This window comes from Podarcis raffonei, chromosome 17 (assembly GCF_027172205.1).
Source record: "Podarcis raffonei isolate rPodRaf1 chromosome 17, rPodRaf1.pri, whole genome shotgun sequence".
NCBI classification, from domain to species: domain Eukaryota; kingdom Metazoa; phylum Chordata; class Lepidosauria; order Squamata; family Lacertidae; genus Podarcis; species Podarcis raffonei.
This window is the reverse complement of record NC_070618.1, coordinates 3990883-4017129: the sequence shown is the minus strand read 5'-3', so window position 1 is coordinate 4017129 and position 26247 is coordinate 3990883. Positions and strand designations below refer to the sequence as shown.

General features: G+C 47.4%; 3 protein-coding genes across 3 annotated transcripts in view; 1 reads left to right on the top strand and 2 right to left on the bottom strand.

The window, feature by feature from the left end:
- Positions 1 to 1201: 1201 nt before the first annotated feature.
- On the bottom strand, positions 1202 to 9153 carry VAMP1 (vesicle associated membrane protein 1). The gene is made up of 5 exons (XM_053370918.1): positions 8977 to 9153; positions 5750 to 5876; positions 5457 to 5615; positions 4529 to 4580; positions 1202 to 4214 (listed from the first exon to the last, which is right to left on the bottom strand). Coding segments are annotated over exons 1-5 (357 nt in total). The 5' UTR covers positions 8979 to 9153; the 3' UTR covers positions 1202 to 4197.
- Positions 9154 to 16951: 7798 nt separating this feature from the next.
- On the bottom strand, positions 16952 to 22131 carry MRPL51 (mitochondrial ribosomal protein L51). The gene is made up of 3 exons (XM_053370949.1): positions 21951 to 22131; positions 18149 to 18256; positions 16952 to 17334 (listed from the first exon to the last, which is right to left on the bottom strand). Exons 1-3 carry the CDS (start codon positions 22039 to 22041, stop codon positions 17138 to 17140), a joined length of 396 nt encoding a protein of 131 aa, XP_053226924.1. The 5' UTR covers positions 22042 to 22131; the 3' UTR covers positions 16952 to 17137.
- Positions 22132 to 24166: 2035 nt separating this feature from the next.
- Positions 24167 to 26247, top strand: part of NCAPD2 (non-SMC condensin I complex subunit D2) — a 28169-nt gene continuing 26088 nt past the window's right edge. The window contains exon 1 of the mRNA XM_053370310.1: positions 24167 to 24453. Coding sequence (XP_053226285.1) covers positions 24309 to 24453 — 145 coding nt within the window. The 5' untranslated portion in view covers positions 24167 to 24308. The remainder of the gene's footprint in view (positions 24454 to 26247) is intronic.

The window sequence follows — 26247 nt, the reverse complement described above, 5'->3', positions numbered from 1 at the left end:
ATCACTACCCTAAGGAGTCTCAAAGCGGACAACATTCTCCTTTCCCTTCCTCCCCCACAACAAACACTCTGTGAGGTGAGTGAGGCTGAGAGACTTCAGAGAAGTGTGACTGGCCCAAGGTTACCCAGCAGCTGCATGTGGAGGAGCGGAGACGTGAACCCGGTTCCCCAGATTACGAGTCCACCGCTCATAACCACTACACCACACTGGCTCTCAATGCAAGTAACACAGGAAACAGTCCTAATTTCATAGGCCACAATATCTATGTGACAGGGACAGTCGTACCTTGGAAGCCAAACGGAAGCCATTCTGGAAGTCCACTCCACTTCCAAAACATTCAAAAGCCAAGGTGTGGTTTCCGATTGGCTGCAGGAAGCTCCTGCAGCCAATCGGAAGCCGCACCGGATGTTCGGGTTCCAAAGAACGTTCGCAAACCGGAAAACTCACTTCCGGGGTTGTGGCATTCCAGATCCAAAACATTCGACTCGCAAGGCGTTAGTCAACCATGCTACGACTGCACTGCCCAGATTTTTGTACCCTCAAATGTTTACATTTGTGTTACATGTCTGCTGCGTAGGACCTTCATGTGCGACTTCCATGTCATCAGCAGCACCAGCACCGGGGAAGCCTCCAAGTGTCATTTGACAACTACTTTCAACCCCTAGGCAGTAAGGCCCAATGGTCAAGGATGGTGGAAGCTAGATGTCTGCCAGACGTGGTCAACATTCTACAAGGATAGCAATGGCATGAGTTGTGGCATATGGCATAACATCCCTGAAGTGCTTTTCTCATTTCCTTCTGCAACAGCCCGGTCACACATTTTCTTCTTTGAACAGACATGGTACAAAAATTAAGTTACCAATTATGTAGTGCAAATGGAGCTTCTCCCACTACTTCGAGTTACACTTGTACCCAAGACTCTGCCCTGACCGCATAAACGTTGTGTTTAGGTCTCCTCTCATGCAGGAGATGTGGTTTGGCCTCCTACGTGTCACTTCAGGGGAAAGAGCCTCATTTTTCACAGAGTGAGGGACCACCACTGATTCTCACCCCCACACCCCCAATGCAGCATCCAGATAGTCTAGTCTGGGCTTTCCTGCTCAGACCTCTCAACTGCAGCATCCCAGGTGGTTGTTCTACAAGAGTTGACTTCCATAGTGCCAGAAAGAGATCCCGATTAGGAAAATTACATGGCCAGGTGTTTGGTTTATCTTGACACACTTTATTCTGCTCATATTTGATGGTTTCAGTGAATTTAGCTAGTTTATGCAAAGGAAACAGAAGGTGCATTATGCCAGTTAAGATAAGGGAAGGCAGGACAAGGAGGAACAAAGCACAGTATGGCTATCTGAGGTCCCAGCCAGGAGCTGCCCTAGCTTAGGCCATTTCTCACTATAGCAAGCCTTCCGGCCTCTGCTGGCTGCTCATAAGCCCTTCATGATGGAAGAGTCGACACCAGCTGTGGCCAACCTCCTGACAAACGTACTCCACCCACAAGTGCAAAGCATGAGATAGAACCACGCAAACACCAGCTAGGCTGCATACGCAGGTTCCTTCTACCAGGGTGCAGGTTTGACCGCAGTCTACTGAGCAAAGGATCTGCATGAGTACAGCATGGCTGCTGCAGGCAGACAGGGACGTGGACCCGACTGTGCTGTAAACTAGGCCTGCAAGATCTCCTGCTCCTGTCTAGGTGCTACATTCTTCACCTACAACCTACAGCGTTAAAGATAAGGTACCTTTCCAGGGGGTGCTATGGTCTACGTTTTAAGTACAGTGGTACCTTGGTTCTTGAACTTAATCCGTTCCGGGAGTCCGTTTGACTCCCAAAACCATCCGAAAACCAAGGCGCGGCTTCCTGCACTCAAGAGAAAGCCGCGTCGGATGTTGGGCTTCCAGAAAACATTCGCAAACCGGAACACTTACTTCTGGGTTTGCGGCGTTTGGGAGCCAAGGTACTGTACCTGGGTCCTTCTCCCTTCCCACTTTAAAAGCAGCAACCCCCTTCTCGCTAACACTCAAGACAGAGGACGCAGACTCGTTTTGGGTGGCAGAGGAGTGTTTGTTGGCAGAGATTAAAGAGTACATGAGCTGGTAAATCGACACATGCCAGAGGGAAAAAAATATTACGGCTGTGTTCCTTACAAAGACAGAAACCACACGTGCGTGAGAAAGCGGCTGAAGTCCTCTGCATAGAGAAAGAAAGTCCCTTGTTTTAGGCACAGAGGGCCTAGGGGAGGGGGTAAACTTTTTTGCCCATGCATAAAGAGATGGAGCAAGTGGAGAGGTAACAAGGGGGCAGGAAGATAGAGAGAGGCAAAACATACAACATCCATGAGAACAGACAAGGGAAGCAAAAGAAAGCAGCCGGGAGGGCTTTTCTCTCAATACAGACGGCAGCAGATCAAAACCAAGATCTTGTCCAGAAGAGATCAAGAGGCCTCTTTAAACACCTTACTGTGTTTCCTCCCCAAAGCGACAGCAGCAGCGTCACAAAACACGGACCCCGGATCCTCTTCAGGTGTGTTGCGCTTCCGCCAGCACAGCTCCGCTGAGGCAGGAGAGGTTTATCCAAACCAGCAGAGAGCTTCGGCGTTCCTGTTCTCCTCTAAGCATCCCCCGAGGTGGGGGGAGGTGGGGGGAGATCAAGGAGATGGGCTCTGCAAATGAAATGCTGGTGCGTGGCAGTGGGCATGCAAAAAGAGTCAGCACCTTCACAGCATGCTATGGGGAGAGTATTCCTGGGTTAAGACATTTGAAGGGCCCAGATCATATTGCTTTGTCTGAGGCCGCAATGCAGCCCCCAGGCCTCTAGTTGACCATCCCTGTCCTAGAGCACTGCATTCTCTATATCTCCTTCCGCCCTTCAACACTGTTCTCTTTCTGGCCAAACTCTGATTGGAGCCATATTGGGACACCCAAAGACCTCTCTCTTCCCCCTCTCTCTGTGATTGTGCTTCATAGCTACGCCACTTCCTGTGTCTTTGACTGGCAGGCATGGCAGAACCCACTCTAAAGCAGATTTAAAACCCATTTGCACTGGGCTTCTCTTCCAATCAGGATCAATACAGCACCTCCATAGCATGTCAGGTAGCAAAATAAGCATGAATTCATACACACATGCTCACCACTGGGAGCATCATTAAGTGATGGCCAAAAAGAGGAGTGATGAAAGGCATGTATGTGAATCTGCATTCAAGCGGTCCCTGGAAACACTGGCATTCTGCGTGACCACCTCTGACCCAAGAAGCCTAAAAACTAGGTAAGAATTCAGGCCTGTCATTGCACAGCAGGCCTGCTTTTTAGAAGGAAACCCTTCTACGACTCCCTAAGAGGCAAAGAGGGACATGCTGCTACTGTTTTGCAGCAGGACTTGGGATCCAGCTAAGAAGCAAGTAGCCTGGGACTTGCTGTTTGAATAGCAAGCTCCATCAAAGTGCCGGAGTGTTCCAGCAAACCACATGGCCACAGAACTGCAAGATGCACATATCTGACCCTACTTCTGACTATCCTGGGAATGCAAGCCTCCACGAATGGTGCGCTTGCTCCCCGGAGCAGAGGAGACTGGATCAAACCAACATCTTTCCTTCTAGGGTTCATGAGGCCAAGTGTTGCCCGAGGGTTGCAAAGAGATGTCCCGTCTTCATAGGACCAGAATTTCTGCAGACAGAGCAAACACCATGAGCTTATGCCTCACATTAAGGGAACACTATGCAGGGGTCACAATATCCAAATCTTCTCCCTGGTGCTGGGGGGGGGGCTCGCCCCTCCTCTCTCCTCCCGCCACCCGTAGAGATGTAAGTAATGCTGTCCCAAAGCAAATACACGGCAAGAGAGGTGCAAGAGAAGCGGACACCTAGAGTCGGCCTCCAACCCGCAAGCGTCACTCAACCACCCCACACATTTCCTCCTCTCGTCCCGCTGCCACCCTCCAAGGCGAGGTGGCCTGCTCAGAGGTTGATGCAGCAGCAGCTGTGAAGGGGGAATCAACTCAAATCTGGAAACAGTGCGTTAAAGTCTCGTATGGAAGGCAAACAGAACCAAAAGGAAAACTGATGACTAAGCCAGAATGAAGGGAGAAAGGAAAGGAAAGGAGGAGGAGGAGGGAGGAGGAGGAGGAGGAACACCTGGGACTGGAAAGGGAGATGGGGAAAGGGGGCTGCAGACTGGGGAGGGAGGGGGGAAGGGACCACATTCTCAGGTAAAAAAGTAGACTGGGGACAGGAAGCAACAGAAGGAAGAGAGGGGAGAGAACAAGAGGGCATGTTACACCAAGCCTCCCACACTGAAAACATCCAAGGAAAGGAAGGCCCACCCTTATTGTCATGCCTCTGCCCTCAATCCAGCAGGCAAAACAACCCCATTATCCTAGAAGGCACCAGGGTCACAGATCTGGTGGTCTTCAGCATCAATCAGAGGAGAGAGGTAGCAGGTAGAGTTTTTCACACCCACAGGCTGCCGCTGTTTATCCGGTGCTCAGGGAGGGGTCACAAGCCCAGTCCCCCCTGGCTCCCCCCTTGGTACTTACGTGCAATTGCGATGACCACAATGGCACAGATCACTCCCAGCATGATCATCATCTGGGGAGAAGAGTCACCGTGAGCTCACACATTCAACACAGCACCCCGCGCAGACAGACATCTCACGAAGGGGAGCATTTTAAAAGATGCCTCGTACCGAGTGAGACCGCACATCCGCAAAATCCAGTGCCTCTTACCACAGCCTCCGCTAACCTGGTGCCCCCCCCCCAGCACTGTAAGTACCCATCGCTGGATCTGCTGGCTGGGGCTGAAGAGAGCTAGGAGCCCAGAATATCTGGGAGAACATCAGGTTGATTAAGGCTGGTCTATTACAACTACAGGGACGCAGGTGGTGCTGTGGGTTAAACCACAGAGCCTAGGACTTGCCGATCAGAAGGTCGGCGGTTCGAATCCCCGCGACGGGGTGAGCTCCCATTGCTCGGTCCCTGCTCCTGCCAACCTAGCAGTTCGAAAGCACGTCAAAGTGCAAGTAGATAAATAGGTACCGCTCCAGCGGGAAGGTAAACAGCATTTCCGTGCACTACTGTGGTTCTCCAGAAGCGGCTTAGTCACGCTGGCCACAGGACCCAGAAGCAGTACGCCGGCTCCCTCGGCCAATAAAGCGAGATGAGCGCCGCAAACCCAGAGTCGGCCACGACTGGACCTAATGGTCAGGGGTCCCTTTACCTTATTCCAACTACCATCAACTCTCTAGTCTCAGGCACAGATTTTTTTATTCCCCAGCCCTGCTACCCATACATATATTTTCTCTGGAAATTGTAGGGATTGAACCTGGAATCTCAGAGCATTCATTCTACTTCCAATAGATGGGCCCTCCCCTCCAGTTCAGGGAACAGCAGCACAATAGGACTGTGACTGTTGTCTCAATCTACCAGCGTAAAATTGCTGTGCGCTCCCCCTCCCTCCAAAGCTCACCTTACAGTTCTTCCACCAATACTTTCTCTTGAGCGCTGCTGCACTGCTTTCGAATACTTGAGCACCAGCTTGGAGTGCATCTGCTCTTTCATCTAATTCCGATAGCTTCTGGTCTCGCTCCAAGACTTTGTCCACATTCACACGCATAATATCCACCACCTGAATGAGAGGGATGGAGGCGGGGGGGGGGGAGAGAGAAAGAGAGAGAAAAGAAAAGGGACAGCTGAATTCACCTGGAAACGAAGAAGGCATGAAGACCCAATGAGAACAGCTCAGGAGGTTAAGCAACTTACTTCTTCCACCTGCGCTTGGGTCTGTTGCAGGCGGCGATTGCTGGTCAAATTTGGGGGAGCTCCAGGGGGGCCTCCAGCATTTTCTTCCCCTTCTTGCCCCGTCCCTGGTTGCTGAGCTGGATCAGACCTGTGGAGGCAAATTAGGTGCAAGAAGTGGTCACACTAATATTAAAGATATGTAACCACTTGAAAGAAACAATTAGGCCTAGGATTAAAATGGAATTAAATTTATAAATAAGAAAATGTACGATAACGAAAGCTATGTAATATGATTAGGACTGTGATATGGTCTTTTGAAACACTGGTATTGGAAACTGCTACATATAATTACTAAGAAATTCGGATGGAAGAGATTCGAGGAAGTCAAATACTATGTTTATGAAGATGGATGGTACTTAATTTTAATTAATTAAGTGGTAATATGCTGTATGTATCTTTTTCTTTTTTCCCTTTTTCTTTTATTTATTGTTTGTCTTTATGTTAATCTTTTTTTCTATACTATGTTCATCTACTGAAAATAATAAATATTATTGGGGGGGGGGAGAAATGGTCACACATGTCCGGTGCTCACTCCGAAGAGATGTCCCCAACCTTTGGGGGAATAGGGGCACTTCTGGAGAGCTAAATGACTGCTATGGGCACCACAAAAGAAAAACTGCTGGTGCTCAGAACATTCCCATCGGCCTCCAAGCAAAAGATTAACACATCTCTCCCAACAGATAAGACGCAGACAGAAGAAAGCAGGAAACACCCCACAAAAGCAGGAAAGTCCCCAAAACAATACCCCCACCCAGGAAAAAGCCATTAAAAATTTGGAAACTTGGAAAGGCAATGTTCCTTGGTGGGCGCCATGGGCGTGGCTGAGGACATCCAGATACCCACAGTGCCACATTGGGGCCCTCAGCCACAGAGATCAGCAACTAAACTGCAACTAGAAATAACAGCCCCAAATGTTGTCTTCCTAGCAGAACAGAAGGCAGCCAAGGGCATTCTAAAGCTGGAAAAGACACAGAAGAAGATAACCAAAAATGATCAAAGAGTTGGGCTGCTTTCCCCATGAAGGAAAGTGAAGAGCACCCAACTGCTTTTCCTTAAGGCAAAAGAAAGACTTAACTCAAAACATGAGAGGATTACGCACAGTAGAGAGAGAAGCTTTTCTCTTCGTCCAACCGTGGAACTCAAGGTCACCCAAGAAGAACTTCAAGCAAAGGGTTGTACAAGATGCAGTGAAGACCACTAGCTTAGATGGCTTGGAGCACAGATGGGGAACCTGTAGTCCTCTAACAGTTGTAAGACTACAACTCCCATGATGCCTAACTACTGGCTATGCTGACTGAGATGGATCTACACGATTCACTAATCTACATCTGGAGGACCCATTTCTGGCTTAGAAGACAGGTCTCCACATCCACATGCATTGACAGCCAAAGTAGACCTCTATGCTCATAGGAAACATCTCTCTCAAGACTAGCTTGCTAGGGGACAGACAGAGGCAGGAATCTTTGCCTCTATACCCTTTCTTACAACTTCCCAGATGCATGTGGCTGGGTTACCGCTGGCCTGATCTAGTGGGGCTCATCTAACGCTCTTAAGCTAGGAAACGCCACAGAGATTGCAACTGAAGCTAAACACGCCAATTGAGATAGAAATCCAGAATACCAACAGCTAATAAGCAACAATGCTGTGAGATCTTACTGCTCCTCAACTGGTTTTTGACCTGGCAGGGACACCTGTCCATGAGGGATAAAATCAGGGTGACACGGCTGGTATCATGGGCAAGAATGAGCTATGAGCCCAGGATGTCACCTCAGCAACAGTCTAGGCAGTTGTAGGCAATCCACTATCCGCCTAAGCATCCTCAACCTGCAATATGGGAGGACTGGCCTTCCTTACAAAGCTGTTGTAAGGCTTCCTAGGTGTCTGTGTGAAGTGCTCTGTAATACTGTGGCTGCGATTACACCGCCAGAGCAAACGTCGCAGCAAACAAGGTCAAACGGCTTCTTCAACATCCAGGGAAACCTAGCAAGCTCCCAGGTCTGTCAAGGTGTGGGCAAACACGAAATAACTGCTGTGTCACAAGGCTGGACCGTTGTTTTTTGCCACAGGAGAAATTTGCTACCGATATCCTTGGGTTTTTGCTGCCGTAATAATTCCTTCCTGCAGCGAGAGAGGAGAGGTCAGGGGAACTAGCAGTTAAGCCCCAGTTCTGAGAGAAAGGCTGGGTTTCTTGCATGGCAACTGTGGGCATGGAACGAAGGCACCAGGATATACTGGACCAATGACTAGTCTAGCACAATCTGCCATAAGGTGTTTGTGGCAGCACCACTGGGCAGCCATTGGTTGGCCCATAGATAAAAGGACATGGATGGAAGCATGCTTTCACGGAAGACGGCAAAGACTTCATAGTTGCAGAAGTCCAAAGGAAAGCAGAGACAAAACTGAGTGTTTCTACTCTAAGTCACCCTTCTGTCTCAAAACCACAGGTCTCTCTTTTCTCCTATCCCTCAATATCTGCTACAGAGATCTCTAGGGTCAGCTTAATATAATTTTGCTGAGCTCTGACGGATTCCTCCACACACAAGCTCATGCAAAGGAGGTTTCCGCACTCCCTTCCCCCGCCCCTAGTGGCACATGCCATGCAGAGCCGCCTCGGTCACACATGACACCCAACCCAAAGGTTTCGGCGACTTTCTGCTTTACCCCAACCGCAAAACCCGCATTGGCTTGACCACCTTCCTTTCGACCGTTCCCGCATATTTACATTCACACGTGCAGGCGCCGTCACGTGCGAAAAAGCCCCCCCTAGCCATCCCCGCCAATCTTTTCCCTTTCTCCTAGCCCAGACACACAACGGAGCCGCCCTTCGCTTCGCTACGAGCAGCCAATGTTTCGAATGGGAAGCGATGCTGCGGGACACGGGAGACAGAGGGGAGAGTCGGACAACTGCAGCAGGCAAAAAAACAAAGGAGAAAAGCGCAGCTGGCCGGAGAGCCGCGGCCACCTGGGGCGGGATGCTGCGCCATCCGCGCCCCATCTGACTTCAGCCCCGGGCAGCCGGGAACGGACGGCGGGAAGGAGATCGGGGGCGGGGGCGGGAGCGGGTGCTGCAATGCGCAACTCGGCAGGTGCCGCAGCCGCGCAGGGGAAGGCGGCAGCGCAGCGCAGGACGGACCGCAGCGGGGCAGGGCGGGCTCCACCACCCGCCACCCAGCCCGGCTGCTACTCACATGGCCGGCTTCGGCTCGGGGAGACCCCTTTCCTCCGGAGCGCTGGACGGAGCGTGCGGAGCGAGGATCGACGGCCCACCCGGCGGAGCGTCCGCGTCAATCAGCCTCTCCGGCCGGCGCTCGGAGAACTACTGCTGCAGCAGGAGCCGCGCTGCTGCCCCGCGCGCTTTATAGGCGGCCGGAGGGGGCGGTCCCTCTGGCCCTGGCCACGCCCGCGATTGTTGCCGGCCCAGCTCGGCCAGCCAATAGGCGCTCACGCCGGACCTTCTCTTGCCCGCCGAAAGATACACTCCCCCGTCCGGCAGCCAATCAGCGCCCCACTCAATCTGCATACTTCGACGGTGCTCTCCCAGTCCTGCCTTAATCATTAGACGGGAGCATGAAATCTCAGCTTCCGTTTCTCTTATGCTTTGGGGGTTTTGTTTGGGCCCCCAGGGCGGAAGCGGGAGAGTTGCGTGTGGAGGTCGGGGGAGAGAGCCAGGATTTGACCAGGGGCAAAAGGAAGATGTATGGAAGTGAGAGCTGGACAACAAAGAAGGCTGATCGCGGAAGACTTGATGCTTTTGAATTATGGTGCTGGAGGAGACTCTGGAGAGTCCCATGGACTGCAAGAAGATCAAACCTCTCCATTCTGAAGGAAATCAGCCCTGAGTGCTCACTGGAAGGACAGATCCTGAAGCTGAGGCTCCAAGACTTTGGGCACCTCATGAGAAGAGAAGACTCCCTGGAAAAGACCCTGATGTTGGGAAAGATGGAGGGCACAAGGAGAAGGGGACAATAGAGGATGAGATGGTTGGATAGTGTTCTTGAAGCTACCGGCATGAGTCTGACCAAACTGCGGGAGGCAGTGGAAGACAGGAGTGCCTGGCGTGCTCTGGTCCAGGGGGTCACAAAGAGTCGGACACGACTAAATGACTAAACAAGAACAGGAAGGAGAACATTGCTCCATTTGGTCAGCAGTGAGTCTTCCGGGTTTCAGACGGGAGTTTGTTACTGCATTCAGTTGAGCACTGGATTTGGGCTGGAAAGGGGTAGACTAGATAAACGCATCTTTTGCTGCAACCTGAAGAATCGTAGAAGGGCCCACGAGGGTCATCTAGTCCAGCCCCCTGCTGTGCAGGAGCCTTTTTTGCCCAACCCACATTCTGCTGCCATGCTGAGCGCTTGAATGGTTGGCAAAGCAGCATATTCAGCAAGTCTTCTGCCTGTTTCTGCTTTTTAGCTTCTCAGACAGATCTGGCAAGCCAATCTGATGTGATCCAACAGAACCAGTCATCTGGCAGAGTTGGGGGTTCAAAGGGCAACAACTCTCTGCCAGTTCCAATTAGGTGGCTCATATGCGTGAATGAATGTCCCCAGTCTTGAAGAAGCCATTTAAGGTCAATTCCCACCGGTTAGGATGGCAGTAGTATTAGCACTGACGGACAAGTAATTTTTAACACACCGATAAAAGATTATTCAACCTACCACAGAAGCAAATACAACTACAGCACTACATTAGTGAATTATGTGTGTGTAACTGTAATATACAATATAAAATACTATAATATAGAAATAATAAAATATTTATATATACATTACTGCAAATACTTGGCAATCGTTTTTAATTATTTTTATGCAATTCTAAAAGAATAATAAGACAATTTTAAAATGACTGGAAATTCCACAAAAATTCAAAAAAGTCAGTATTTTTGATGTAGTTATTTACCAAGCAAAACTGAATTATATTAATTTAACCCAAATCTCTTTCGAATTCCCAAGTCACATTGCAACTTTTTAGCATCCCTTATTTTGGGAATTTGAAAGGTAAAAAAAATTCAACACGTCCTAGCAGGGTGTAGTCAAACTATGGGATTCTCTCCCCGAGGTACATAAAAAGGTAAAGGACCCCTGGACGGTTAAGTCCAGTTCAATTTGACTTTGAGGTTGCGGCACTCATCTTGCTTTCAGGCTGAAGGAGCCGGCATTTGTCCACAGACAGCTTTCCAGGTCATGTGGCCAGCATGACTAAACCGCTTCTGGCGCAATGGAAGGGCAAGCCCAAGAGGCTCAGTGGCTTAGACCACAGAGCCACCCACGTCACTCCTCCCCAAGGAGGCAGTGATGGCCACCAACTTGGATGGCTTTCAAAGACAATTAGACAAATTCATGGAGAAGGCTATCAATGGCTACTAGCCATGATGACTATGCTCTGCCTCTACAGCAATACTTCTGAATACCAGCGGCTGCAAACCATGGGAGAGGAGAGTGCTCTTGCGCTCTCATGTTCTGCTCACTAGTTTCCCGCAAGCATCTGGAAGCCACCATGAGAACAGGATGGTGGTAGGTCTGGGCAACGTATCAATACATCGTCCAAAATCGGTTTGAAGTCTACATCCCTCCCCCTTTCCTTCTTCCTTCTGTGTTAGAACTCCTAATTGGGGACTTCCCTGGTTTTTTTCTGGCCCACATAGGACCAGTCTGGATAGTTGGCTTTGGTGAAGATTTGATGTTTTCATCCCCAAAAAGTTTTTTGATTTGAGTTCTACTGAAATGAGGCTGCATTTTAATGTTGTATTTTAATCTTGTTTTTAACTTGTATTTTAATCAATTGTTTCATACTTGGTGTTAGTCACCCTGAGGCCGGTCTTGGCTGGGGAGTGCAGGGTATAAATAGAATTTATTATCATCATCATCATCGTGATAACGGTTTCATAATATTTGACATGGCGATAATATCACGAATCACAATATGTGTGTGTGCTATGTAAAAAACTGTGCTATGGGGAAAACCGTGATGCCAGCCATCATTTCTCTCAGGATTCCTGCTGCCCTGTTGCTCTGTACTATGAAATCGCAGTTGGAACAATACATTAAAGGTAAGTAAAAATACATCAGTTTTGGACCCCTAAGTAGTAGCAGTTGCCAGGACATTACCTCATTCGCCTCTACATAGTTACATGCTTATTTCAGACATCATGATATATTGGTCTATCACAATGTTTAGGTAAAGGTAAAGGGACCCCTGATCATTAGGTCCAGTCGCGGACGACTGTGGGGTTGCGGCACTCATCTCACTTTACTGGCCGAGGGAGCCGGCGTACAGCTTCCGGGTCATGTGGCCAGCATGACTAAACCACTTCTGGCGAACATACCGTTTACCTTCCCGCCAGAGCAGTACCTATTTATCTACTTGCACTTTGACATGCTTTCGAACTGCTAGGTTGGCAGGAGCAGGGACCGAGCAACGGGAGCTCACCCCGTTGTGGGGTGACCAAATTGTGTCTGTGATTATGACCCTGCAGCAGAGCTTCCTGAACTATGACCCCTAAAGTTTCGGATTCCCTCCGAGCAGGGACCGAGAAACAGGAGCTCACCCCGTTGCAGGGATTCGAACCGCCAACCTTCTGATCGGAAAGTCCTAGGCTCTGTGGTTTAACCCACAGCACCACCTGCGTCCCTTCACAATGTTTAGCTGGTGATATATAACGATGTTATGATACGATATGATAATCTTTATTGTCATTGTCCCATACAGAACAACGAAATTGAAAAAATCTACATCAGACATTCAAAAACCCACAAGCCTGCTATCCCAGCTATCCCAGCTATACAATATACTCACATAAAGACTACCTTACACTGTGTTTAAAACCAAAATCGCATTTGGATAGAAACTGTTTCTCAGGCGGCTTGTCCTAGTCTTTATAACCCTGTACCTTCTTCCAGAAGGCAGAGGCTGAAAGAGATAATTTCCGGGGTGTGCACTATCCTGCACTATCTCTGCAGCTTTCTTATGGCACCTGGAAGTATAGATTTGATCCAAGGTGGGAAGAGTGCACCCAATTATTCTCTCCGCAGTCTTTACAACCCTGGAAAGCTGTGTGGAATGCTCTCCCCACAGGGAAGCTTGCCTGATGGTGGATGCATGACGGTGATGAGGGTGGTACTGTGGTCTAAACCACTGAGCCTCTTGGGCTTGCCGATCAGCAGGTCAGCGGTTTGAATCCCCATGACAGAGTGAGCTCCCGTTGCTCCGTCCCAGCTCCTACTAACCTAGCAGTTTGAAAGCACGCCAGTGCAAGTAGATAAATAGGTACCGCTGCGGTGGGAAGGTAAATGGTGTTTCCGTGCGCTCTGGTTTCTGTCACGGTGTTCCGTTGTGCCAGAAGCAGTTTAGTCATGCTGGCCACATGACCCAAAATGCTGTCTGTGGACAAACACCGGTTCCCTCAGCCTGAAAGCGAGATGAGCGCCGCAACCCCAGTCGCCTTTGTCTGGGCTTAACCTTCCAGGGGTCCTTTACCTTTACCTTTTACCTTGGATGTTATTTCAACACCAGGAAAAGACCTTTTTATGTTCCCAAACTGTGTTACTCTCATGCTGCTTGGAGTTTGTTTTTATTTCTGCTGCTTTTATATGTTCTTTTATACCGTATTAACGTTTCAGTTTTTGTTGTTGTCATTTTAGCTTTCTAAAAGCTGGCTTAGGAACCTGTTGAAGGGTCCGTATGAAAATTGTAATACAGAAAAATAACTGTCGCCTTGCCCACATAGTTTGTAATGCCATCTCCAAAATTCGCAATAGCCAGAAAGCGAGAATATGCCTGTGAGCAAAGCTGAGCCCTCTTCCTGTTTTTTCTTATGCATAGAACATCTACCAGACAGATGAGAGGCAGTCGCAGGCTAAATTTAAAGAGAGGAGCAATTGCATAACAGCCTAAGATATTTTCAGGACCTCCTCCATCTATAATTGCCTTCTCTATATGAACCTTCTTGAGACAGTGTGCTAGAGACCTCTGAAATATTGTTGACAAGGACAGGGCCTTCTCAGTAGTGGTGCTGTGGTTTTGGAATACATACTTGAGTCTGAACAGAGCTATATCAGACATGATATTTTTATTCAGACAGACTAAATTTCATTTCTTTTCTATAGCTGATGCTTCATTTCACCTAGTAATATTATTGATTGTGCACTTAATTTTGTTACGCTCAAAATAAGTTAAAAATTGTGATTTTTTTAATGCAGAAAAGTGGCTTATAAAATATTAAATACCGTACATAAACAACCTTGATGACCAGTTTACTATTTATATTATTTATTGTGTTAGTAATATTGTATTATTTAAAAAATAATGGCTGGCTTCAGGTTTATTATTCCTCTCACCTCTGGAGACCATTGATAGAAATATGTATTCTAATCCCAAACAAAAGAAAAGGCTGACTTCTTTGGGAGGGCATTGTTTTTTGACACTGGTCTTCAGGACACATTAGAGCTTAATTCTGTTTCCCTCCTGAAGTGCTTTTAAGTAACATTGCAGCCAGTGTTGCATCTGGAATGGTTCTGAACTACTTTACGCAGCCAAATTAGTTTGCCATTTTATTAATGCTCCCTGCATGTTTGAATTTCCTTCCCCAATTCCCTGTGAAGAGTGCTACTGCTCTGTATCACATTTTTAGGAATAGCCTTGCCTATTCCCAAGTCCATCTTAAAACTGATGACAGAAACCCTGACAGAAAAGTGTTTACAACACAATCACATCCTGTCAAACAGGGTGGTATGCAAAGATTTCATGAAGCACTTTGATGTGATCAGTAATGCTATTATTACAACTTACAAGCAATTCACACTTTATGTGACAGACATGTCCAGCATTCTTCTTAAAGACAATGACAATCTATTGTTATGCAAGGCGCTCACAAGAATGAAAAGTGGAAGAGGGATTTGACTCATTCTGCCCACCCCCCTTCCAGGACTTCAGCTGTGAATTATATTGGTTGCTGTTGCATTGCACCACTCAAAAAGCACCACTGCTGATCACTCACATGGCTTTTACTGCGGCCCTAAACCCTCTCCTAGGGTGTATGGGGTGCTAAGGGAGGGGTAGTACCTCTGATGGGGGCACACTGTGCTCCTTCTGGGATAGTTTTCCACCTTTGGTCCCCACCTTGCACTCAGCTCTCACCTGTGGCTCCTATAAGCTGTCAGTATGCAACAGCAGCCACACCCCAGGAATGATAGGGTTGGGCCAGGCAAAAGCTACAGTCAGGCAAAGAATCATAGACACCAAGAGACAACAGGACTGCTCAAGGTGCCCCGACTATAAAACTGGAGAAATTGAGAGAGAGATAGCTGCACCGGCAACATATCTCTTCTTTCTCGTATCTAAAAATGCAAGAAGGGCCTTTACACTCGCCAGAAACTCGGCTCTGCCCTCGCCGGTCCTGGAAGGAGCCTTTAAAAAAGTCCCATATGCTCAGAGTCTTTGTGCCTGTTCTTTGGGAGAGATAGGAAGCCCAGAACACTTGTTCTTTAGATGTCCCTTTTATGAAGAGGCACGTAGTAAGACCATTGATCCCCTACTCATCGATCTCCCAGAAAAGCAAAAATTTGACCTTTTCCTGTTAGGCAAAGATCAGTAGATGACCTGGATGGTCGCCAGATTCTGTGTACAGATCTGTAGGTGCAGACCATCTCCCAACTCAAACTAGTTCGTTATGAAAATCCCCAAACTCGGCTCCATGTGTGACTCTGGATCAACTCCCTGCGGTAGTTTATTGTTGTACATTGTTTTTAAATTTATTGTTGTACATTGTTTTAATTGTTTGTTTTTCTTCTGTGGCTGTACCCCCAAGTGTGTTTTATAAGCTGGTCTCTGACCGTAATAAATTATCTATCTATCCCAGGAATGACTAAGACTGGCTGGCTAAACCAGGTGAGTGTAGCCGATGGATCTCAAACCCTCAGTGAGTTATGGAGATCCCCTGCATGTGAAAACAGGCTCTGGCAAATTGAGCAGACGAGACCAAGAGTGGATCCAATGGTCAAGAAGGCAGTTTCTGCACATGCTGTTGTGGGAAGTGAGGGGCAGGTGGGGCCTGTCAACCTGGGAAAGTAGCCCATCCAGAAGGAAAACTCTGATCCTAAAACTCAGCTTCCTTGAAGGATATCTTCTAGAAAAGAAAGGGCTAAGGAGTAAACCCTATACAGATCCTTAGTGGAGTCCCTAAGGCAGTTGGATGGCGCCTTGTGCACCTACTTCCAGCAAGTCCTGCAGCCAAAGGTATTCCTCTGCTTTCCTTTGGACAACATCAGCAAGTCCCAGGACCTCCATATACGCTGCCCAGGCTTGAGGTGCTAGTTTGACACACTAACCACTACAGTCATACCATACCTTGGAAGTCAAATGGAATCCGTTCCAGAAGTCCGTTCAACTTCCCAAATGTTCAGAAACCTTCCTGCAGCCAATCGGAAGCTGTGAAAGCCTCGTTGGACGTTCGGGTTCCAAAGAACGTTCGCAAACCAGAACACTCACTTCTGGGTTTGCGGCATTCGGGAGCTAAAACATGGGTTTGCGGCATTCGGGAGCTAAAACATCCAAGGCATTTGGAATCCAAGGTGCAACTATACACCACATTGGCTTCCTAGAGTACTTCTGCTATGGGGCAGCTATATAAATTAAGTAGGTAAATAAATAGGAGGAAAGCAAGGTGTCACTTAGAGAAGGATCTGAACTGTATTCCTTGAAGCTTGAATTCGTTTTATTCTGGATTGTTCTATTTTATGTTCTAATGTGTTGTAAACTGCTTTGAGATGATTTTCTCTTTAATGGAATAAAATAATAATAATAATAATAATAATAATAATAATAATAATTATTATTATTATTATTATTATTATTATTATTATTCATGGGGGGAATGGCACCTAAACATTCCATTGTGATGACCATAACCTAGGTTTAATGTGCCATTTGACAATCAGCTTATAGATCTGAGTTTCTAATAAGGTCCTTCTCCATACCCTCCTCAACTGCTTTGGCATGGATGACGGATGGGGGGAAATGTGTGTAGCAACCTCTGGTTTTTGCATGGTTGGAATGTAGCCTACATTACAAAGTGGTGCCACCCATCACTAGCTTGTATGCCCCTCGCCAATATCTCTACTAGGACATGTAGCCCTTGGACTGAAAAAAAGTCACAGCAGTACACTCACAATGGGACATTAGTACATTGTACAGGAATATATTGGAAGATGAGGTGGCATACAATGGAAACATAATAAGAATAAGATCATTAGAACAGCTTTCCACATCCATAGTTCTCTTTGGAGCCCTAAGAACGTGAGCAAATATTTTGCACCATGTTCTTCGGGACAGATGCTCGCGAACGAGGAGCTGCTCTCAGCGATGCTTCCCAGTGCGGTTATAACGCCTGTACAAATATCTAATCCTCTTGTTCAGGTTGTGGAAATCATCCACGAACATTCGGTCACCCACCATTTTCTTTTTGCGGATGCATCTCTGAAGTTCATTCCCCCGCCAGCCACGTAACCATTTGGGGCCGATGATCAGGTCCCTGGGGTGGGCCTTAAAGTCCCCTAAAAAGAGAGAAAGAGAGACAACAGACATAAAAAAGAGAGAGGTCAGCCTTGGGGCTGTAGGCCAGACACTGTCCCCCTTCCTCTTTTGCACACACCTCCCGAGGCACCCATGCTGCCCTGCCAACCTCCTGAGCACGAAAGTAATAATAAAAATGCTGTCAGCGATTGGCAGAAGCTGGAGTCTGACCCGGGGCAGGGGGGTCAGTGATTTTGGGGGAACTATATCGGCTAGGGGGCAAGAGTCGGAGGCAGGAGAAGATTCAGAGCTGCAGGATGGAGCACAGGATGGGTTGAAAGAACAGGAGGAAGAGGCAGGTCAGGTAAGTGTAGGGCCCATGTGCTTCTCCACCCTCTCCTGCACCACTGTCTCCCAGCACCAGGAGAGGACTGAAAAGGGAGGAGCAGAGGCAGTTGCCATGCAGGCAGTCTTGGGCTGTGAAGGGGGTAGGTACATAAAGTGGTGGAGGGGGAGTGTTAAGTATTATCCTTGACAATAAAGAGTTAACTATCTGCCGTGTGCATTCCTTCGGTTGGGACACACTCCTAACAAATACCTATTAACAGATAAACATGTCTTTCCCTTATTGCTTGTCACCAAATGCCAGCACATCTCCCCGAGAGTGAGGCTTAATGTCAGCTCCCTTCCCCCTCCCTCAAAAAGCAATGGGTTGAGGGACCCTCCAGAGCAGATTGGGGAACTGGGGAGGGCTGCGGGGTGGGGAGGAGATGAAGAGAAAGCCTGTGTTTGCTGACATAAAGTTGCATGCTGCCCGATTTATCTGTTCAGTAACTCTGCATTCCCAATATTTACCCAGAATGCCAATATTGTCATAGACCCCAAACAGTGCTCGTTTCTCTGTCCATCGATCAACTGGTTTAGGGCGGGGGGGCTCCCTCACACGCATTTGGTTAGGGATTCCTGGAAGAGAAAAAGTGACCAGAAATGGTAGGTCTGTCATTGTAAAAACTCTACCTTTGGGATCTGTTCTTTAGGTACTCGCCTTGGAAATTCTCACATTGCATATGTCCAAAAATACTACTTACTCAGATTTAGATGTGGGCAACTTGGGATCAAGGCCCACCCACGCTAATATAATAATAATAATAATAATAATAATAATAATAATAATAATTTATTTATACCCCCCCAATCTGGCTGGGTTTCCCCAACCACTCTGGGGAGCTCCCAATCGAATATTAAAAACACAATACAGCATTAAACATTAAAAACTTCCCTAAACAGGGCTGCCTTCAGATGTCTTTTAAAAGTAGGATAGTTGCTTACTTCTTTGACATCTGATGGGAGGGCATTCCCCGAGGCAGGCACCACTACCGAGAAGTCCCTCTGCCTGGTTTCCTGTAACCTCACTTCTCACAGTGGGAGTGAGGGAACCACCAGAAGGCCCTCGGAGCTGGACCTCAGTGTCTGGGCTGAATGATGGGAGTGGAGACGCTCCTTCAGGTATACTGGGCTGAGGCCATTTATGGCTTTAAAGGTCAGCACCAACACATTGATTTGTGCTCGGAAACGTACTGGGAGCCAATGGAGGTCTCTCAGGACCGGTGTTATATGGTCCCAGCAGCCACTCCCAGTCACCAGTCTAGCTGTTGCATTCTGGATTAATTGCAGTTTCCGAGTCACCTTTAAAGGTAGCCCCACATAGAGCGCATTGCAGAAGTCCAAGCAGGAGATAACTAGAGCATGCACCACTCTGGCAAGACAGTCTGTGGGCAGGTAGGGTCTCAACCTGCGTACCAGAAGGAACTGGTAGACAGCTGCCCTGTACACAGAACTGACCTGCGCCTCCATGGACAGCTGTGAGTCCAAAATGACTCCCAGGCTGCACACCTGCTCCTTCAGGGGCACAGCTACACCATTCAGAACCATGGAGTCCTCCACACCTGCCTGCCCCCTCAAAACAGTACTTCTGTCTGGTCAGAATTCAACCTCAATCTGTTAGCCGCCATCCATGCTCCAACCACCTCCAGGCACTCACAGAGGACCTTCACTGGTTCAGGTTCAAAAGAGATGTAGAGCTGGGTATCATCCGCATACTGATGAACACCCTGCAGACTCACAGTACAGCCTTGGAAGAATTATTAACCCTAAACCTCAAATTGCTATTTCTAAAGAGGAATAGCTAGCAATCTACCTCACAGAACTATTACAACAGGTCAATTACAAAAAAAAAAAAAGCAAGACATTTGAGAAACTAACACCATTATATAGTCTGTATTCATTGGAGTGGGTTTTGAAGACCTGCACCCACCAATGAATCGTTTTAAACACAGAAGCACAAAATCACTTAAATCTACATGTGGGAATCTAGGCCAGGATATGGCCTGAAGGCACATGAGGCCACTATCTCATTGAATCTTAGTACACCTGGTCAGCGCCTTCCATATAAAATGCCCAAGGGAGCTAATAAGATATACAATAAATAATATAATGAATATTCATAACCCCCCAAAAAACAAAGACTGGTAAAAGTGAATATATAAAAAAGCTGAGCAACAGCAGCCAGTTAAACGTACATTAAGATACAGGTCAAAAACCAAAACTAGTAGCAGGGCAAGACAAGTACATCTTCTGTCAAAAGAGCTAGATGGGCCTCTGTCAATATGAGACTTCCAGAGTCTGGGCATAAACACAAGGAAGGACTTGTCTCTGGTTTGTGCAAAAGATGCATCATATTTTGGCATGACCAAGAAAAGGTCCTCCCTAGAACAGGCATAGGCAAACTCGGCCCTCCAGATGTTTGGGGACTACAATTCCCATCATCCCTGACCACTGGTCCTGTTAGCTAGGGAAGATGGGAGTTGTAGTCCCAAAGCATTTGGAGGGCCGAGTTTGAGGATGCCTGCCCTAGAAGATCTCAACACCTGGGTAAGCTTGTAAATATTGTCCTTCAGGTAGTTTGGTCTGAGGCCATTGAGGGCTTTATAGGTCATAAGCAGCACTTTTTGAGTTGTGCCCCCAAACAGACCAACAGCCAGCATAACAGTTACAGCCAAGGAGCAGAAACTTCAGAAGGTGTACAATATTGCAGCCAGAGTTCTTGGAGAAGGGCTTCTGCTGATAAGCTCATGGGACTTATGGAAAAAAGTATTCCTTCAGGTACTGAAGTCTGAGGAGCCATGTGGCACTTTATAGGAGGGGAAACTGGCATCTTATACTGGGTCCAGAAACAAAGCAGAACATAGTTATGACCCTTAAAGGATTAGCCACCACCGCCACTGGTATTAAACAGGGACACCCCACAAGCACCCCTCACAAGAAGGGTTGGAGCAACCTCTCCGCAGGAGTGTTCCCCACTGAAGTCAAATCTACATGCGCCGGGCAGAGATGAAAGCTACCTAGGAATTGTTTCTAGGGATTAAGTCACCAGGAAGCAAGCAGCATTAAAATCAACAGGATTTGCTTCTGATCTGACTGAACAAGCTCACAGAAGCTAGCGTGACTCAAAAGTTGGGTCCCCAGATGAAAATGATGGACTTTGCGGAACTGGCGAAGGTGACATGAAAAATCCCAAGCCAGCATGATCAAGTATTCCAAAAGGACTGGAGTAAATTTATATGATATTTGAAAGATTATTGTTGTCTGAAGACTTGTAACGAGAAATACTCTCCCTTTTTATATTTATTTAAATTTTGAGGTATTTTGTAGTGAGCATAATTAGAATTGGAAAATGTATAAAATGCAGTGATATAAAGGTTAATTTTGAAAGCCAGGAGGGAAGGAAGTTGAGGGGCTCTAAGGAGCCAGAGAGGTAAAGTTGATAATAAGGATGTGATTGTATATTATTAAATGGAAAACTCTCTCTCTATATAGAGTTAAGAACTTAATTCGTTCTGGAGGTCCATTCTTAACCTGAAACTGTTCTTAACCTGAGGTACCACTTTAACTAATGGGGCTTCCCGCTGCCACCGTGCAATTTCTGTTCTCATCTTGAAGCAAAGTTCTTAACCCGAGGTACTATTTCTGGGTTAGTGGAGTCTGTAACCTGAAGCGTATGTAACCTGAAGCGTCTGTAACTGGAGGTACCACTTACAGATAGGTAGCCGTGTTGGTCTGCCATAGTCAAAACAAAACAAAAATTTTTTCCTTCCAGTAGCACCTTAAATACCAACTAAGTTAGTTCTTGGTATGAGCTTTCGTGTGCATGCACACTTCTTCAGATACACATATCTGAAGGTGTATCTGAAGAAGTGTGCATGCACACGAAAGCTCATACCAAGAACTAACTTAGTTGGTCTTTAAGGTGCTACTGGAGGTACCACTGTGTGTGTGTGTGTGTGTGTGCGCGCGCACACGCACACACACACACACACACACACACACACTAAAGTTGGGTCCCTAGCTACTGTTGGGACTACAATTCTCATCACGCCTGACTACTGGTCCTGCTAGCTAGGGATGATGGAGGTTGTAGTCCCACAGCACCTGGAGACCCAAGTTTGAGTAACCCTGATGACACGACACACGAGGTCGGCTTTCTAAGCATTCAAATACTGTAATGGGAACTACGGCGGCATGGCTCCGGTGACGTCATCGCCAGGCGACGGCCCCCAGCCCCCAACTACTACTTCTCCGCGCAGACGGGCTGACTCACCCGTACTGAATGGCCGGCTCACTCCGGGAGCAAGGAAACTGCGGCCCAACAAGCCCCGCGCGGCTGACAAGAGCAGCGCCGCCGCCGCCATCGAGATCCCGAGTTACTAGACCGCCTCAGAGAAGCATAGCAGCCTCACGAGTCAACTTCCGCCATCTTGGGACCTTCCCAGAATGCATCGCTTCCGCACAGCTTCCGGTTAGGGGTTTTCTTTTTTTTTTTTTCTTTTAATGGGAAGTGAATGAAATTACCATAGAGCTAGGAAAAGGAAAAAATGGCAAGCCTATCTGCGGTGCTTGTTTAGGGCTGAATAAAAGGGTCTTAAAAAAAGAAACAAAGCACGCTTTAAATAAATTAAAAAATATTTGGGGGGGGAGTGAGCTGCTTAAAGAAATCAGTGAAGAAATTCGGGATTTTATGATGACTTCGAATGGATTACAGTATCTCCTTACCTAGAAGGAAAAGGCAGCAGAGAAGACCTGAGATCATCCTTTTTTCAAACGTGCGTCATATTTTGCGTGCTTAATTGGTTGTTGCTTTCCAACATTCCTTGAAATGTTATGATAATTCAACTGCGATCGAGGAGGGGCGTTTTAACTGACAGTAGCCTGTGGGTAGGTTATACCTCCAAGTGCAGTTCACTGTGGATATATAGCAGGTTAAAAGGTGGGCTGATGATGAGACTATCTGGGACTCTTACGAACCAAAAACCCTCCAGGTACCTGTAATTGTCACTTCCTTAATTTGCAATCCACCAGATCCAGCGCTTAGTTCTATGCAGAAACATTGAGCTTTACTGATTTGCATGGAGCCGTATTATACTTTTAAGATGTTTTTAAAACTCTTTTTAAAAAATCCATGAGCTCTTGTTTAGCTTATTTTTTAAAAAAATGTATTTAATTGATTTTAAATGACAAATAACAATACAGTGCACAAAAAACTTAATAAATAATTGTCGAAGTGGAATGCAGAGCCTTAACAAAAAGAAGAAAGAAAATATTGACGGAGTTGTGGTGACTTATATTCCAATGAAAGCTGTCAAATAAAAGTGTTGTTCCATAATGTTTCCATGTGGTGATGGCGGGTGGAAAGAAACCATGTTCAGTCGATTTTTCAGAGTCTTAAGTTGTACAGAAAGTATTGGGGGTTCCCGCCCCCCCCACCGGTTTCTGTAAAAACAGTTAATTTGTCCATATAGAAACGGTGGCCATACTTGCAAGATCCAGCTTCGAAAAGGTTTGCTCCCCAGAGATTTCCAGTATTTTGCTGCCACTAATTTAGCCACGGGACGCGGGTGCACTGTGGGTTAAACCACAGAGCCTAGGACTTTCTGATCAGAAGGTCGGCGGTTCGAATCCCTGCGACAGGGTGAGCTCCCGTTGCTCGGTCCCTGCTCGTACCCACCTAGCAGTTCGAAAGCACACCAGTGCAAGTAGATAAATAGGCACCACTCCGGCGGGAAGGTAAACGGCGTTTCCATGTGCTGCTCTGGTTCACCAGAAGCGGCTTAGTCATGCTGGCCACATGACCCGGAAGCTGTACGCAGGCTCCCTCGGCCAATAAAGCGAGATGAGCACCGCAACCCCAGAGTCGGCCACAACTGGACCTAATGGTCAGGGGTCCCTTTACCTAATTTAGCCGCAGTTGATGATGAGCGCAGAATGAGACCTACCTCGATTCTGTGGGGCAAAGTAGGATCAACAAGGCCGGTTTTGTTCCTTATTTGAACGTGATCTGATTAATTGTGTCCAGTGCTTTTTTTTTCTTTTAAAATGTTTAGAGGTGCTCTCATTTTCCTACTGATATTGAAATATACTGCCCCTCAATGAGGCCAAACTTAGATTCACAAAATGTTTAGGGGTACGCGTCCCCCTGCGTCCCCCCCCCCCCGAGAAAAAAAGCACTGATTGTGTCACTTAATAAGGGAACCGGAGGAACGACTATATTTCAGTAGTGCTAAAAAGAAAAGACAACTCTCCTCCGCTGAAGAAACTAACGCCAAAGGCAACCAAAAAGTTCCGTCTCGGAAGTATCGGGTACTTTCACATCTCTATACTTTTTGCTACGCTCTAATTGGAATTTTGGGCCGTTAGAGGACCTCGCCCTCTGCACGTGATTGGGGCGGCCGGGCTCAGCGCCGTGATTGGGCGAGCGGGTGGCGTTCGAAGTGGCGGCGCGCATTTCGTCTTCTCTGTCTCTTATTGGGCGGCGGGTGCGCGCGCGCGCTGGGGTGCTTCGTTCGGTGCTTCCCGCGCTTTCCCCCCATTCGCTGAGGCGCGGCCGGCGGGCCGGTCGTGTTCGGAGGTCTCCTCTGCGGGTCTCTCTCTCCTCCTGAGGGGATTCTTTTCCGAAGCAGCCATGGCCGACGCTCCTCCGCCCGCGGCCCCCTCGTGGGAGTTCAGCCTGCCCTTGTCGCCCGCCGACTTGCTCCGCGGCGCGGGGCCCTCGCAGTACGTGGTGCAGGAGGTGCTGCCCCCGAAACAGCTCCCGGGGCAGCTGGCAGGTGGGTAGGAGGCGGTTCTCGGGGCATGCCTACTCGGGAGTAAGGCTCCTTCCCGCCTTCATCTGAGCCGGGCTTACTCCCGTGTAACCGTGCAGCTTGAGAGGCGGTAATATGTGTGTGTGTGTGTGTGTGTGTGTGTGTCGAGGTCTGTTCACAGATACAACAGGCGGCCTGCACGAGAATCACAGAATTGTGAGTGTGATTAGAGTGTAATTAGAATAGGAAAACGTACAAAATGCAATGATATAAAGGTTAATTTTGAAAGCCATGAGGCCGGAAGGAAGTTGATAGGCTCTAAAGAGCCAGGACAGTAAAGTGGACATCGAGGATGTGAATGTATACAACTAAATGGAAAATAAATAAAAATTATATATCACAATTTTATAGTTCTAATCGGGAAAAATAAATACAGTAAATGAACAGAAGTACAAAGATTCACAAAATGTTTAGGGGTATGCGTACTTATGCATCACCCCAGAAAAAAAGCACTGATTACCTGACTGCGACCCCCTTGTCACATATAAAACAGCCTTGGAGAAAGCCACTAAAATTATTTGCCAGTCACGTAAAAGACAGCATAGATTGTGCAGGGGATTCATTAATTTGATTTATTGTAAATGGTTGCTTGTTTCTGGATCTTAATGGGTTTTATTGGGTTTGGTGCTTTTGTAACTGGATTTGTAATGCCTTTTAGTCAAATACAATAAATGACTGATTGATTAAAAAGAGAGAGAGAGAATCACAGAATTGTAGACAACCCCGACCAGAGAAGAATGGCAAACCAAGTTGATGGTGCTGAAATGGCAACATTAACTGGGAAGCTCGGAAACCAAGAAAACAATTTTTGTCTGCCTCCCCACCCCTGTGCAGAGCATTTCCTATCAGAAGTGCCAGTACTACCACCACTAAATCAATAGGACACACATACACACCATCCACTGTTCTGTAAAAACACCTTAATCCTTTAGAGGATTTACAAAAAGAAAAACACACACCAATAAAGGAATTAGAAGTGGATGCACAAAGCATTTTTTTTAATTAAAAAAAAACAAGACTCCTTGTGCTCTGCTCCCCTTTTATTCTTGCCCCTCAGAGATGGCACATCACATGGGCCTGGGCCTTGGTAGTAGCAGCCTTTCCTCACCTGCTCTCCAGCAGCCGCTATGAGCTGCCTAGGGGAGGAAACTGTCAGCGGCAGCCATGGAGAGGCAATAGGATGCTCCCTCGCAGCCACCGCTCTGGACAAGTGTTGGCTCGTCATCAACTCTGAGCTCAGTGGCAGCAGCTGGCATCCATCTGTCTTGGGAGACAGTGGAGGAGTTTGCCTTTGGGGGTGAGGTCAAGCTATTGGAAAGTTGCAGCGTCTGCTATGGCTGTGGAGACCAATATGGGAAATACATGCTTTGTGGCAGCTGAAGGCATCCAGTTATTTTGCTGCAGATGCACCATGGTGTTTCTTACCACTGTGCTGCAGCACTGGCAGGGGAAATAGGGACATTCCAGGATCAAATCAAGCTGGGGTGGCTTTCATCATTCCGAGACTGTCCCTGGAAAATTGGGACACTTGACGGGTATGCTTTTGTGGCTAATAGCTGTTAATAGATCTGTCTTCTGTGAATGAGTCCAATCCCTTTTTAAAGCTATCAGAGCTAGAGCTGAACCAGCTTTGCTCCGTTGTTTACTTTCAACATTATTCTGATGCTGAACAGCATTAAGGGCAGTAATTGGAAGTACACTGATTTAAGTCACAATGAGTCATAGCCTAGTCAGCTATATAAAATTTGGCTCTCACGT